Source organism: Mauremys mutica, chromosome 18, assembly GCF_020497125.1.
Source record: "Mauremys mutica isolate MM-2020 ecotype Southern chromosome 18, ASM2049712v1, whole genome shotgun sequence".
Classification (NCBI taxonomy): Eukaryota; Metazoa; Chordata; order Testudines; family Geoemydidae; genus Mauremys; species Mauremys mutica.
This window is the reverse complement of record NC_059089.1, coordinates 8,759,812-8,774,279: the sequence shown is the minus strand read 5'-3', so window position 1 is coordinate 8,774,279 and position 14,468 is coordinate 8,759,812. Positions and strand designations below refer to the sequence as shown.

At 52.2% G+C, this 14,468-nt stretch overlaps 1 protein-coding gene across 2 annotated transcripts in view; it reads right to left on the bottom strand.

Moving 5' to 3' along the window:
- LOC123352293 (discoidin domain-containing receptor 2-like) overlaps positions 1–13,515 on the bottom strand; it is a 174,289-nt gene extending 160,774 nt beyond the window's left edge. The window contains exons 1-2 of one of the 2 annotated variants that reach the window (XM_044992152.1): positions 13,493–13,515; positions 12,593–12,659 (exon numbers count right to left, since the gene is read on the bottom strand). In XM_044992152.1, coding sequence (XP_044848087.1) covers positions 12,593–12,659; positions 13,493–13,500 — 75 coding nt within the window. In that variant the 5' untranslated portion in view covers positions 13,501–13,515. The other variant, XM_044992151.1, reaches the window with a different exon arrangement.
- Positions 13,516–14,468: the final 953 nt, after the last annotated feature.

Here is a 14,468-nt window from a genome sequence, read left to right as displayed (position 1 = left end):
GAAATTCTTTTAACAATTAGGAGATGCTAATTAAAGAGACAAGTACAATACCTCCACCCGAGGAATGTCAAGCTATAAAATAAGAAGAATCTTAGAACCTGGGACTGTGTGCACAAAATCTGATTTAAATCTTAAATTCGGATTCATTGTGGAAGAAAGAACCCTTCTTTTTTCACCCTAAAATCTGATCTTTGCAAACTTCTCAGAACCTCTTCAGGGTCTTCTGGGAGTTTCCCTGCGCTGCCCTTCGTTAGCTACATGATGCTGTTTAGCCTCTGGGCGTCTACACCGTTTGTCTCTGAAACACTGCAGGTGCGCTGGCTACACCGCAGCCTTTGGTGTGTGCGGAGTTTTCAAAATCCATCTCTGCTGCCCCCTGGCGATATGCTTGGGCCATGTCAAGGTTTGTAAAATTCACCTTTCCTGCAAGTTTACAAGTATTTGGAATTGGATACTTACCCACCCCCAACCCAGGGTTCTGGGTGGCAGAATAATTCCTTCCAATTCTTACACTTCCAGAATTTTCTGAAACTCAAAATTAAATTAATTCCCACTTTTAAACATCTTCTCTCGGCTGCTCACAAATGACACAGGACAGCCAAACCTCTTGAAACACAGGGCTGGCATTTTCAGTCGCACGCAGCCTTGCTACTCCAGCAGCTCCTCATCCCAGTGCTAGCTGCAGAGTGCTGTTCTGCTCTGAATCCCCACCTCTGCACATCAGATTCATTCCGCCCTGGGCAGGCTGTATTCTACCAGTATCGGTCTCCCATCCAGATCCCTTGATCACTGTGGGCTGAGTCCCCCTCCGCAAACTGTCCAACACCCTGCCCTAAGCACTGACAGAGGCCAGCTCACCCTGGGGCCGGTGTCACAGTTCCGAGTGCGCCGCACGTCTGTCCCCTCCTTTAGGCCTCAGGCCTCCCGCCTCCCTCTCCCTCCAGTGTGGGAATTTAGGCTCATAGTCCCCCAGCAATTCACTGTGCCTAGCCCAGGAGGTCTGGCCTGAGTCCAGCACCTGCAGTTCACTCTCTCCCCAGGGGCTCTGACAGGGCTGTCAGCAACCAGCCAGCTCTCACGGGGCACCGGACACTTATTTTGGACAAAAGGAGTCCAGAGAAAACATGTAATAAACAACAAAGCATCTATAGCTTATCTGTGCCCCATCCACGGAGCCCCCGGCAGGGGCCAGTCCCTCAAACCCTTCCAGGGTTTTGCCCTCTTGGTTACAATCCCTCCCGTATCAGTTCTTGCATCCGATGAGGGTCAGTCTGCCAGTTCAGGCGGCTCTTTTGTACCACCAGCTCTTTCTTTGTCTGCTGGGCCTCTCGACCCCGGTCCGACCCAGCCTGTGCAATTCTCCACAGGGAATTCTGGAGTTCACCTCCTCTCTGGGGATCTGCAGTAACTACCCCCCACTGACTGGCGGACGCTTGATAACCGGCCCCGTGGCCTCGCTCACAAAAACCCATTCAGCCATTGGTTGATTTATGGATGGGCTCAGGGGGCCGGGACCCTTTTAGGGTTCCCTTACTTCTGTGCAAGGCAAAGGCAGCAGGGAGGCTGTGTCCTGCCTTACTCCGCACGGTGCCTTCTTGCTCAGCTGCACGATGGTTCCATCCTGGGGTCATGCAGTGGCCCCCGAAGCTGTGTGGTACTCAGGACACCAAACCGGGCTGGGGAGCCAGGCTCTCCCACCACCTGCATGCTCCTGCTCCAGTGCATGCTACCCGAGCGGGCCCCTGCTGCTCAGCAGCGACCCGGGCAGCTGCAGCTGCACCAGCCAGTTTAGGATGCCAAAGGATACCACTGTCACTCTTACATGTGCTGCACACCCTCTGGGCTGGCACTGCCAGGGGTGTGTGCAGGAGTATAACCCCCCTGTGGGTGCACTCTTGGATGTGCTCCCAGTATGGGGAGGGCCCTGCAGTAAGAGATACAGGACTGGGGCCCCTGGACCTAGTTTCCTACAGAGCCCATGGGGCCCACTCCCTAATCCTGCCTGGTCCAGCTCAGGGGAGAAGGCAGCAGCTCTCATCACCCCCGTCATACAATAGAGCAGGCCTTGGGACTAGCAGGACTCTGCAGGCAGGCTGCTGGGAGACCCAGTGGCCAGGAAGCAGGACCCAGGACTTCTAGGTTCTATTTCTGCTTGGACAGGTTAGCATGCGCACTGGGATGCTGAGTGGAGGAGGTAGTTCCAGCATGGCCCAGCTCTCTGTCTTCCCCCCTGCTCCATGTGAAGAGGAGGGACCCTGGGGCCACGTGCAGGCTCCAGAGAGTGCGAGTGGTGGGGGGAGAGCCAGGTCCAGCTCGTTGCTTTCTTTACGAGCCCCCTTAACAGGAGCAGGTGGGTGAAGACGGTTGTATTTAGACTGTGAGTTCTTCGGCAATGACTGTGTCTCACTCTGTCTGTACAGCACCTGGCACAATGGGGCCCTGATCTCAGCTGGGGCCTCTAGATTCTACTGCAACGAATAGTAACAACCGCAGCAGCAAGGAACGGGTGGAGACTTGACTCCACCAACCACACGCGCTGGCCGGCGGAGCTGAGCCTGCCGGGGAAGGAGGAAGTAATTAACTCTTGGTGCAGACACATAACCAACGCCTGCACCACTTGATGCTGAACCCCAATTCCTCCCCGGGCTGCCCTGTGTGTGGCCCAGCAGCCCACCCCCTGGCTGCGGGCTGCGTCCTTGGGGCACAGTCTTCGCCCTTCATTACAAGGGGGAGGGCGACCAGCTGGGCAAGGTACCGCAGTAACAAGTGCTTCAAGCCAAGGGACTCCAGTCAAGTCACAGACGCGGGCGGAGAAGGAGCCCTGCGTGGGACTCTGTCGGCGAGACCGGAGACAGGCAGGCCGAAGCCGGCGAAAGACAGTGCACGAGGCAACAGCTGAAATAGCTACAACTGCCAAGGAAGCCAAATTTCTTTCTACAGCATCTGGACGAGCTGGCGACTTCCAAGGGGGATCCTGCAGCTGCAGAACTAAAGTAAACACGGGGCCTCACTCAGGATCATTTGCGGAGGGAGCTCCCTGGAGGGGCGGGGGAGGGGAAATGTGTGGGATGGGAATGTCAGCAAAGAAAACAAACTTTCCACTGCTCCCATCGGCAGCTTGGAGTGGGCCGAGCTGAGGAGTCATAAAACCGAGACGAGGTTTGTCTTTGAAACAGCCTGTGGGAACCGTCTGTGGCGGTTTGCCACTAGCAGCGGGGCAGGTTTCCATGCTGGGCTGCAGACGGACAGGAGGATGCTTTCCAGGATTTACATTCCAAGCAATGGAATAAGTCCAGTCCCATCTCTGCCAGAAAGGGCATTGCTGAAAAGTGTCCTGTTGGATTCACTCTCCGTGGCACGCTAGGCTCCCCCCCCCCCGAGCTCACGTGCTCGCCACCGCGTGTGCATGGCTGTCTGGCTCTGGCAACTGTTTTCAGCCCCAGCTCGGGTCCCTTTGTTCCCAGCACCACACAGAGCTGCACCTGGCTGCCAGAGCCACAGAGCGATCTACGCTAGGGCTCGGGGCGCCGGAACAGCGTGGGCGAGGGGGCCAGGGCCCTTCCACTTTTTACTGGCCGTAAGGGGGGAGAGGGACAGAGAGGAGCAAGCAGGGGGGAAGGTCTGGGGAGAAGAGATGGCGCAGGAGCGGGAACTCGGGGGAAGGGGCCATTAAGGCCCATTAAGGCCCATCAGCTATACACCTCACCCAGTGAGAGAAGGCAGAGACTGTTGTGAGTCAGCAAGGCATGCAGGGGCAGGCCTATGGGCAGAACTCTGAGGTGTGTCTACACTGGCAGACTTACAGCGCCTCTCAGAGAGCGCTGAAGGGAAACAGCTGTTGAGTGTTCACACTGTCAGCTGCCTGCGCAATAGCGTGTTCGAATACCGCTGCCAGTGTGGCTGCAGGGAAGGGCGGGTGTGGGATAGAGAAGAGCTCCTGGCTGCATGCATCTCTGACTTCCGAGTCGACCTCTGCCTCTGGGTCCCCCTTCCCCTCCACATCCTCGTCCAAGATTTCCTCCTCCTGGCTCGGTCCACTCTCGACTGGCACGCGAGCCACTGAAGTATACGCAGTAGCCTTCGCAGTGGAGGTGGGGTCACCATTGAATATCATGTCCAGATCTTTGTAGAACTGGCAGCTCGTGGACGCAGCACCGGAGCAGTGGTTTGCCTCCCGGGCCTTGTGGTTGGTGTTCCGCAGCTCCTTCACTTTGACCCTGCACTGCTGTGTTCCCGGTCATGGCCCTTTTCTGCCATGCATCGTGAAATTCCATAGGTATCATAATTCTGATGGCTGGAGCACAGCTGGGACTGGAGAGCCTCCTCTCCCCAAATGCCGATGAGGTCCAGCAGCTCAGCACTGCTCCAAGCGAGCCACCTGGAAAGATGCACTGAGACCACTGCACACATCACAGAGCAAACAGGAAAGGGGATTTCAAAATTCCGAAGGAATTTAAGGGATGAGGCTCACGGCTGGCCACCTGAGGGCAGGGCACTAGAGTTCAAACTGATGACCAGAGAAGTGAGAACAGGCATTGTGGGACACCTCCCGGAGGCCAGTTGCAGTGCTATAATCGAACAAGGGTGTCTACACTGGCACCGCGGCGCTGTAGCCCTGGCGCAGAAAACTGTACATCTCTCGTCGGGGTGGTTCTTTTACAGTGCTGCAACTGCACAGTTTCTGCGCACTAAGGGTACGTCTACACTACGGGATTATTCCGAATTTACATAAACCGGTTTAGCAAAACAGATTATATAAAATCGAGTGCGCACGGCCACACTAAACATATTAAATCGGTGGTGTGTGTCCACGGTCCGAGGCTAGCGTCGATTTCTGGAGCGTTGCACTGTGGGTAGCTATTCCGTAGCTATCCCATAGTTCCCGCAGCCTCCCCCGCCCCTTGGCATTTCCGGGTTGAGATCCCAGTGCCTGATGGGGCAAAAATCATTGTCGCGGGTGGTTCTGGGTAAATGTCGTCAGTCACTCCTTCCTCTGGGAAAGCAACGGCAGACAAGCATTTCGCACCTTTTTTCCCTGGATTGCCCTGGCAGATGCCATAGCATGGCAAGCATGGAGCCTGTTTTGCCTTTCGTGACTGTCACCGTATGTGTACTAGATGCCGCTCACAGAGGCGATTCAGCAGCGCTACACAGCAGCATGCTTTTGCTTTTGCATGACAGCAGAGATGGTTACCAGCCATACTGTACCATCTACCATACCATAATAAATTGGTAATAAGATGATCATGGCTGCCAGTCCTTTTGCACTGCACCATTTGCTGCTGTCATAAGTGCCCCTGGCTGAGATCAGCCAGGGGCGCAAAAGCCAAAATTGGGAATGACTCCCTGAGTCAATTTCTCCTTTTTGGTATCTAAAAATAGAATCAGTCCTGCCTAGAATATGGGCAAGTGTACTAGAGAACCACTGTATCATAGAACCAGAGAGCACAGCTGCTCTGTGTCAGATCCCGCAGAAATTATGAGCTGTATGCTATTCACGGGGTGTTCCTGCAACAACCCCACCTGTTGATTCCGTTCTTCCCCCAGCCTTCCTGGGCTACCATAGCATTGTCCCCCCACTTGTGTGATGAAGTAATAAAGAATGCAGGAATAAGACACAGTGACTTGTTAGTGAGAAATGAGTGGAAGGCAGCCTCCAGCTGCTATGATAGTCCAGACAGGACATTAAGCAGTGTGGAGGAGAGGAGCCCAGCATCCCGCTGCTAGTCCAGGGGCAATTGAATCTTTTCTTTACACATGAAGGGTGGGGGCTGATGGAGCTCAGCCCCTGTTGCTATGATGAGGACGGTTACCAGCCATACTGCACCATCTACCAGGAAAAATTAGGGCCAGGTGCCCTTGATTGACCTCACAGATGTTAGTTGGCATGGTTACCAGTCCTTTTGCACTGCCCCATGTGCCAATAGGCTGATGATGACGATGGATATCAGCCATATTGCACCATCAGCCACCCATGGCGGGGGGGGGGGAGCAAGGATGTTGGTGTTGAGTGCTGCACCATCGCGTCTATCTGCAGCATTCAGTAAAGATAGGGTGACATGTAAAAGAGTCAAGAGAGGATTGTTTTCCCTTTCACTTCTGTGGGTGGGTGGGGGGGTGCGTAAATTGCCCAGCTATGCCCTGACCCACCGCGGACACTGTGTTTGACCCTAGAAGCATTTGGAGCTCAGCCAAGAATGCAAATGCTTTTCGGAGACTGCAGGAACTGTGGGATAGCTTGAGTCCTCCAGTCCATGAGCGTCCATTTGATTCTTTGGCTTTCCGTTACGCTTGTCATGCAGCAGTGCGCTGAGTTCCTGCTATGGCGTCTGTCTGGAGATTTTTAAAAAATGATTTTGAATTTCGTCTTCTGTAACGGAGCGCTGATAGAACAGATTTGCCTGCCCTTACAGCAATCACATCCGCATGGTCCATGCTGGAGCTCTTTCTTTATTTTGATTTTTAACTGCATCGCCACACGTGCTGATCGGAGCTCCACGCTGGGCAAAGAGGAAATATTCAAAAGTTCGCGGGGCTTTTCCTGTCTACCTGGCCACTGCATCCGAGTTCAGATTGCTGTCCAGAGCGGTCAGTGGTGCACTGTGGGATACCACCCGGAGGCCAATACCGTCGATCTGTGGCCACACTAACCCTAATCCGATATGGCAATTCCGATACTAGCGCTACTCCTCTCGTTAGGGAGGAGTACAGAAACCGGTTTAAAGAGCGCTTTATATCGATATAAAGGGCCTCTCAGTGTGGACGGGTGTGGCGTTAAATCGGTTTTACGCTCCTAAAACCGGTTTAAACGCCTAGTGTAGACCAGGCGTAAGTGGCTTGGCAGTGTGTACAGCTCGGGAGTTACAGCGCAGAAAGCTGCTTGACTGCACAGGAACTTCCCAGTGTAGGCAAGGCCTGAGGCTTCCAAGCCATGAGCTGGGCAGCTTGTGTTTGAAACAAAGGAAGCCCAAGCCACATGGCAAAAGGCTGCTGCATCTTCTCCATTTTGTCTTCAATCCTGCTTCTTACCTCTGGAGGAACTTTGCTACACCGAAGCCCTGAACAAAGGACTGAATGACCCATCCAAGCTGTGGATCTGTTCCAGAGGGACTTTCAAGCCAACAAACTCACCAATACTACTAGGAACCTGCTATATGGACTTTGAAAAGTAAGTGTAAGTGTGTGTGTGTGTGTGTGTGTGTAAACTGTTTTACCATTTAACATCTCTCTTCTTGTTTGTTCTTTTTTCTTTATAATGAACCTTTAGTTTTAGACACTAAAGGATTGGCTGGCAATGTGGTATTTTGGGTAAGATCTGAACCTATACCGACGTGGTAATGTGGCTGACCCCTTGGGGTCAGAAGAACATTCTGTATATGTGAGCAGAGTTTTTTAAATAGCTTCTCACTGTCCTGAACCTAGGTGCTGATTTGGAGCCAGAGACTGGAATGCAGTAAAGGGGGCTGGGTGATTTCTTTTTTTGCTTCTTGATAATCAGTGTGGGGGGATCAGAAGCACAATTGTGACTGGCTGGGGAGTTTTAACTTCAGTGTTACCCACCAGTCTTGGGAGTATCTGCTCTCCTTTTTGCAGCCTGCCCTGACCTTGGCATTTCCAGGGAGGGCTGCCCCAGGCTTCATGGGTCACAAGCAATACAGAAACACATGTGAGGAAATGAATAATTCTGTAGCCAGTGCAGGATCTGGAGGCTTTAAATAAGGCCTGGATTGACACATTGAATGAGGAGGCTAAAAAGAAATATTGAATAACTATCCATTCACTGAATGAAGGTATGCATCCAGTGGAAAAAATAGTATAATATTATATAATAATGCATGTGCATAGAGGGGTCGAATTAAGGTTGCATAGGCAGCTTTAATGGTGGAATTTCCTAATTTTGCCAAAACCGGGCAAATTATCCTGGGGAAAGCAAAAGGCACATCCTTCACCTGAGGGCAACCCACCCTGCCAGATTTCCAGCCTGTGCACCAAAGCATGGAGGCACTAGAGTGTCTCATAAGACCATATGGTCCAAAGGTCCATCTAGCCCAGTGTCCTGTTTTCCGACAGTGGTCAGTGCCATGTGCCCCAGAGGGAATGAACAGAACAGGAAATCATCAAGTGATCTCAACTAAATGGTTGTCAGAATTTTTTTTAACATGGGCAAAACAACATATCTCACCTGATCTCATTCTCAGAAAAGGGTGCACCAGTTTGGCTCATGTAATCCCAGGTTTGAAGAAAAACACCAGATAGTGCGAGCAGGGGCGGCTCTAGGAATTGCGCCGCCCCAAGCAGGGCGGCATGCCGCGGGGGGCGCTCTGGCGGTCGCCGGTCCCGCGGCTCCGGTGGACCTCCTGCAGACATGCCTGCGGACGGTCCGCTGGTCCTGCGGGAGGTCCACCGGAGCCGCCTGCCACCCTCCCGCGGCACGCCGCCCCAAGCACGCGCTTGACGCGCTGGGGTCTGGAGCTGGCCCTGATTGCGAGACTCATGATAAAATTCTGAGAGTTGACAACACAGAAACTAGATTAGTCAGGACTAGTAAATTAGCAGGAAAAGAAGAGGCTGTTAGGAAAGAACACAGTACAAATACATAAATATCGAACTCAGACACAACGTATCATGAATATAGGGTCAAGTGATGTATAGGGAAGAAATTCTCTAAGTGCTGGAGAGCAATGTCAGCAGCCTGGGTGATAAACGAAAGTCCATGAGAAAGAGAAGGCAGAAAATACCAGAAATAAACCATTAGCTGCACAGCTGATGTGAAGTGCAGATTTTGTTATCTACTCCTGCGGAAGAAGAGACTATACGAACAGGACGGCCTGCATCTCACAGGCAGGGGGACTCATATTCTCAGCTGGAGATCAGCCGGAGCAGCCAGGAGAATATTAAACTAGCAACACCAGGGTAGGGAGCCAAGGAGGCAAATGTGGTTCAAATTCAAACACGCCTCGTTGCAAACAAAAGTGAATCAACATGGAAAAGAATGTGAAGAGAAGAATGTAAGAATTTAAAATGTCAGATATACCAATGCTGGGAGTCTAGGGAGCAAGGAAGAGGAATAGGGAATTCTCATTGGTGAGAAGAAATTTAATATAACTGCCATGTAAATAAGGCCTGGACCCAAACATTGAATGAGAAGGATAAAAAGAAATATTGAATAACTATCACTGAACGAGAGGAGGCATCCAGTAAAAAAAAATAGCATGTAATCATGTAATTAATATTATACAACAATGCATCTGCACAGAAGGGTCCCAAATTAAAGGTTGCACAGGCAGCCTTAACGGTGGAATGAATCTCATGATTGGAATGTTAAAATCACTGGTTAGACCTATTTAAGAACGACAGAGTGGGCAAAAGAGGTGCGGGGGGAGGAGACACTTACATTAAGTAAACATTCATAACTCAGAACCACAGGGTCTTGACTACATGTGGAAAAATGTGTTAACTAACAGAGCTGGGGGATGAGGGGAAGGGGAAGGGGTGATACTGCTGGAGGAGACATGCATGTGAACTCATCCCATCATCTTGAACTCTGGGGGAAGGGAAACTGCATCATTTTGGCTGTTTGAACTCTGAAGGCCAGAGACTCTAGACTGAAGCCAGAGATCCCCAGGGGCTGCCGCCTGGGGCTGCCTTGAAAATCCCTGCCACAAGAGAGCGCTGCTGGAGAAGACAGCCCACAGGTGGCCGCGTGTGTTTTCCGAACGTGTGTGACCAGAATCTCGCCCATTCGCAGCAGCAGCTGGGCTGGGTTGGATTGTTGCTGGGCTGTCCTGTTTTAACCTTTGAGAGGCAGGGTGAGTTTGTATGCCAAGAAGAGACCGTAAAGAACACTCTGGCACACATCCTCAGGGAAAAGGCTAGTTGGGACCTAACAAGTCTTTTCAATCTGTAACCAACATGATTGCATGACTCAGAACATCCCAGCCCACCAGTGTAAATCCTCTTGCATTACTGCTTCCAAACCGTGATTCATCCTGCACTGTGCTCCCAGTCAGCAAGCTCAGCCTCTCTGCTGAGCACCCCTGGTCATCTGCAGCGTCACTCTCTCTCCTCCTGCTCCCCAGAGATCCTGGCAGGAGCGTATCAGTGAGCTGGTGGACAGATCCAGAACGGAAAGGTGCCTGTACAAACACTAGCACAACCCTCGTGAACTCTCCTGTGAAGCAGAACTGTAATAGGCCAGAGCCTTATGTCAGGCACCTTGGGAAAGCGCAGTGAGAGGCCCTCTACTGCTACACATACTCCATGTTTTCCCGGGGAGAACCCAGCTCGATGACAGAGCTCTCCTGTTACTGAAGATGATCTAAAATACAGAGTTATGATGACTCTCAATTAAGTGCTGGGCGCTGAACACTGTCGAGTATCCAGCCCTGCTATAATCAGTCCATCCTGCCTCTGTGCAGGCACAGCCCTGCTCTGGGTCATCAGTGAACTGAAACGCAACGGCCCCAGCAGGGCCTACGGAAGTGCCTGTCTCCCTCGCTGCATCCCCTTTGCTAGTCATTGTGTACACCTGCACCCCACACTCAGCTGGCCACCCGCCAGCGTCACGCCTTTATGGGAGTGCGGCGTCTTTTCCACACAGCCCTCCACCCTGCAGCAACCCATTGCCCAGCCCGGGCTCCTGCACCTAGATTCCAGATTTCTGGGGCTGGGGAGAGTCCAGGGGCTTTGCTGCGCCCCCCAGCTTAGGACAAAGAGAGAGAAGAGACAGCTCTGTCACCAGAGAGGGGCTCTGTCCATTGGATCAGCTCACTGGGGACGTAATCAATACGCTGCTGCCTGCAATCGAGATGGGGCAGCTCTTCCTGTCACGCACTGTAGCCCATCTCCAGTTAATCGCAGTAACACCATTACCCTCTGCTGCAGCCAGTCTCTAGGGCGCAAGATGCTCCAGCCCCTTCCAACCCTGCCCATGGGACCATCCCCTCTTGGAGAGGAGCAGCCAATCAGGTTTGCTGCAGGAGGTGGCCAGGGTTCTGCCCCCTCCCCTCAGAAGCCAGGCGAGTTTTGGGGGAAGGGGTGGAAGAGAGAGAAGAAAAAGAGCCTGGGTAGCTCTGCCCCCACCTCCTCCCTGGACACTGGATAGGGCTTCTGATTGGAGAAAACACCCCCACTAATAAAAACCATGAAATCAGCATTTATACAATACACAATGGAAAAACACTGGGAATAGCGACATGTCTCTATGGACTTGTCTACACAAAGCAGCAACGCGCACTGCGGGGGTACGACACCTGACGCGCGCCGCGGGGGTACGACACCTGCTGGTGCCCTAGTCTAAAGGTTCCCACAGCGCTGTCAGAAACGACATTAAAGCCCACTAGGGAACGTTACAAGCGATGACACGTTACGGTACTGTCATGAGGGGCACTCAGCACCTCCTAGCAGCTGGGTGTGGTACTGCAGCCCTTTTCTGCCTCAGCACCCTGCCAGCTGAACTCAATAGGTCTTCTGTGGCTTTGCCCTCCGGCTGAGTCACGAAGTCCAAATGAGCCACTTCTGGGGCTGCAAAGAATCCAGTAGACGAACAGTCCCGTTATCCTCACCAGGGTCTTCAGCCCTGGATATGGGCCCTTTAAATTCAGCCCTTTGTTCAGCCTCTCAAATAAGCCCTGTGCCCTTCTTGGGGTTTTTGCCACTGTGGCCCATAGTGGAATCTGGACTCACCCACTACTTCAGGCTCCAGCCCGGGGCCATATAAACAGCAGCCACATACAGCTCAAGTTCAGTTGGTTGCTGCTTCTTCCCTAGACCTCTTCCCACCTGGCCCCTTTTAGCTTCACCCGTAACTCAAGGGTCTTCGGTCCTCTCTCTCCCTGCAAACCCAGCTAAGCAAAATGCAGCCAGACACAAGCTCCAGTTAACCCTCGAGCTTCTTTGGCTAGAGAGGAACCTGGAGCCCCTACCCCAGCCCTAGCAAGGAACTGACCTACTAAACCCCTGCAGCGCCTTTTATCTGAGCCTCCCGGGCTCTGATTGGCTGCTTCCATGTGGCCTCTCTAGGACCCACCTTCACTGTTCCTGTCCTGTCACTTCGCTGCTTTGGAGCGGGGAGGGGTGGGGGGTTGCAGAGGAGTACGGGGCTCCTGTAGGGAGCCACAAAGGCCAGGTACCACCCCTCATACGCACGTAAAAAACAGAAAGCCCAAAACACCCTGATTTCTGGACATCTGCATAAGCTCAACAATTGCTAAAAATAACCCTGAAAAATGAAAATTCTGAAACCTAAAACTCAGAAGCTCAACTAACGGGTCAGCCTGTGCTCCCCCTCCTTCCTTCAACACCAGGCCTGAGCGTGGGGAGAGGGCTCCCTCGAGCTGCCCCGCCCGGCCCGCAGCCTGGGATGAGAAAGAGGAGGAGCCCACTGCAGTTGCTGTAAGAGGAACAGAGGTGTGCTGAGGGCAAGGGGCAGATCTGGGACTTGGGGGGCAGAATCGATGAGTGGCTGGGGGGCTAGGCTGCTGTGGGATTGGGGATACGTCAGTTGCAGGGATGGGGGATGGGCAGGTGTGGACGCTAGCAGGGTCACACCGAATGAGTTAAAATATTTGGGTTTGGAAGAAGTTTGACTCACCGCACCATCAGGCAGCCTTTTATGCACAGCTGTGGGACTCGAGAGCTCCTGCAGCAGGAGTGAGGGACTGTCAAAATCAAAAGATGGGTCAAAAACCAGAATTTAATTTTTTAAAAAAATCTCATGTTTTGGGGGGAGTGCAATCTCATTAGTTTTGAGCATCTGGCCCATGACTTTTTGGGGCTGCCAATCCTGAAGTTACTGGGCCAAATGCAGGCACCCAAACTGCTTCAACACTGCCCTGCCCTGCCCATGTTCCTGTCTGTCTTCTTTTCTTACTTAGGGTATTATCCTGCAAACCCTCAGGCATGTGGAGCACATACCCGGCACACACCCCTAGCACTGGTATAAATAGCTGTGTAGACGCCGAGTCGGTGCTTAAAGGAGCAGCGTCAAGGCACTCCAGCACCTCCCACGTCTCCGTTGCTATTTTTAGCTGTGTAGCATCCCCCTGCCTCCCTTTCCCCGCTGTAGTGAAAGCTCTGGCCATGGGAAAAGGCTCTAGCAAGGGGGAGACGGTAGGAAAAGGCTTGTTAGAGCTGCCCTGGGGCTACAATACACTCGTGTCCTCACAAGAGAGAAGGGCTGGTTTAAGCCTTCCCTTCTGCAACCACAGGGCGTGGCCCAGGGGCTAATTTCCAGTCATAACGAAACACAAATGTTCTTAACGCTGGCCCAGAGGGCCACGAATTCAAGCCTCAAACCCAGGGAGCTTCTCCCTCCTTCTCCCATAGCTCACCTCTTGTCCCCATAACCCATTGTACTGCCTTAGTCTCCCACCTACACACACATTTCACTGCTATGCCTTTGTCTCCATCTCCCTTGTGTTCCCTGCCGTCTCCTCAGCTTCTTGTATTTCAGCCCCACAATGGTGGTCATCTTTACTAAGGGCAAACTCACTTCCACATGCCAAGGCGGTAGGGAAATGGCAGCCATCTTTGCTGAGGGCAGCCCTTGACTTGTTTCCCATTGAGGATTATGGGAAATGGCAGCCATTTTGAATAAGGTCTAGAATCATGAGCAACAATCATTGACTTTGTATAATTACAACATGTGACCTGGGTTGTCCGGGTCAGCCCTCACTGAAAATGCCAAGGCAGGGCAGGCTGCAAAAAGGAGAGCAGATTCTCCCCAAAACCGGTGGTCAACACTGCAATTAGACTCACCCACCAGTCACAAACTGTGCCTCTGATTCCCCACACTAGTTACCAAGGAGCTAAAAAAGAAATCACACGGCCCCCTTTATTGCAGTCCAGTTCTCTGGCTCCCAATCAGCACCTAGGTGAGGAGTCACTTAAAAACTCGGCTCACTTATGCAAAATGTTCTTCTGACCTCAAAGGGCCAGTCACGTTACCAGATCAATATTAGTTTGGATCTTACCAAAATACCAGGCTGCCAGCCAATCATTTAACATCTAAAACTAAAGGTTTATTAAGAAAGAAAGAAAGTTGTTAAATGGTAAAGCAGTCACATAAGACTTCAAAGTCCATATATCAAGTTCTTAGCAGCGTTGGTGAGTTTGCTGGCTTGAAAGTCCCTCTGGAACACATCCACAGCTTGGATGGGTCTGTCAGTCCTTTGTTCAATGCTTCAGTGTGTAGAGAAGTTGCTCCAGAGGTAGGAAGCAGGACTGAAGATGGAGATGATGCAGCTGCTTTTTTTATAACCTTTGCCATGTGGATTGTACTTCCTTTGTCCCATGCACAAACTCACAGCACATGGCATGGAAAACCCTTGGAGTTCCCTGTCCATCGGCAGCCCCTACAAGTCCTGCTGACTCATAAGGGGTAGCCCCTGGCTCCTTTCCATGTGTTCTTTTTACAGCTGCTGACCCTTGATGGGCCATTGAACAGGCTAGATAGTGCTGATCCCCAT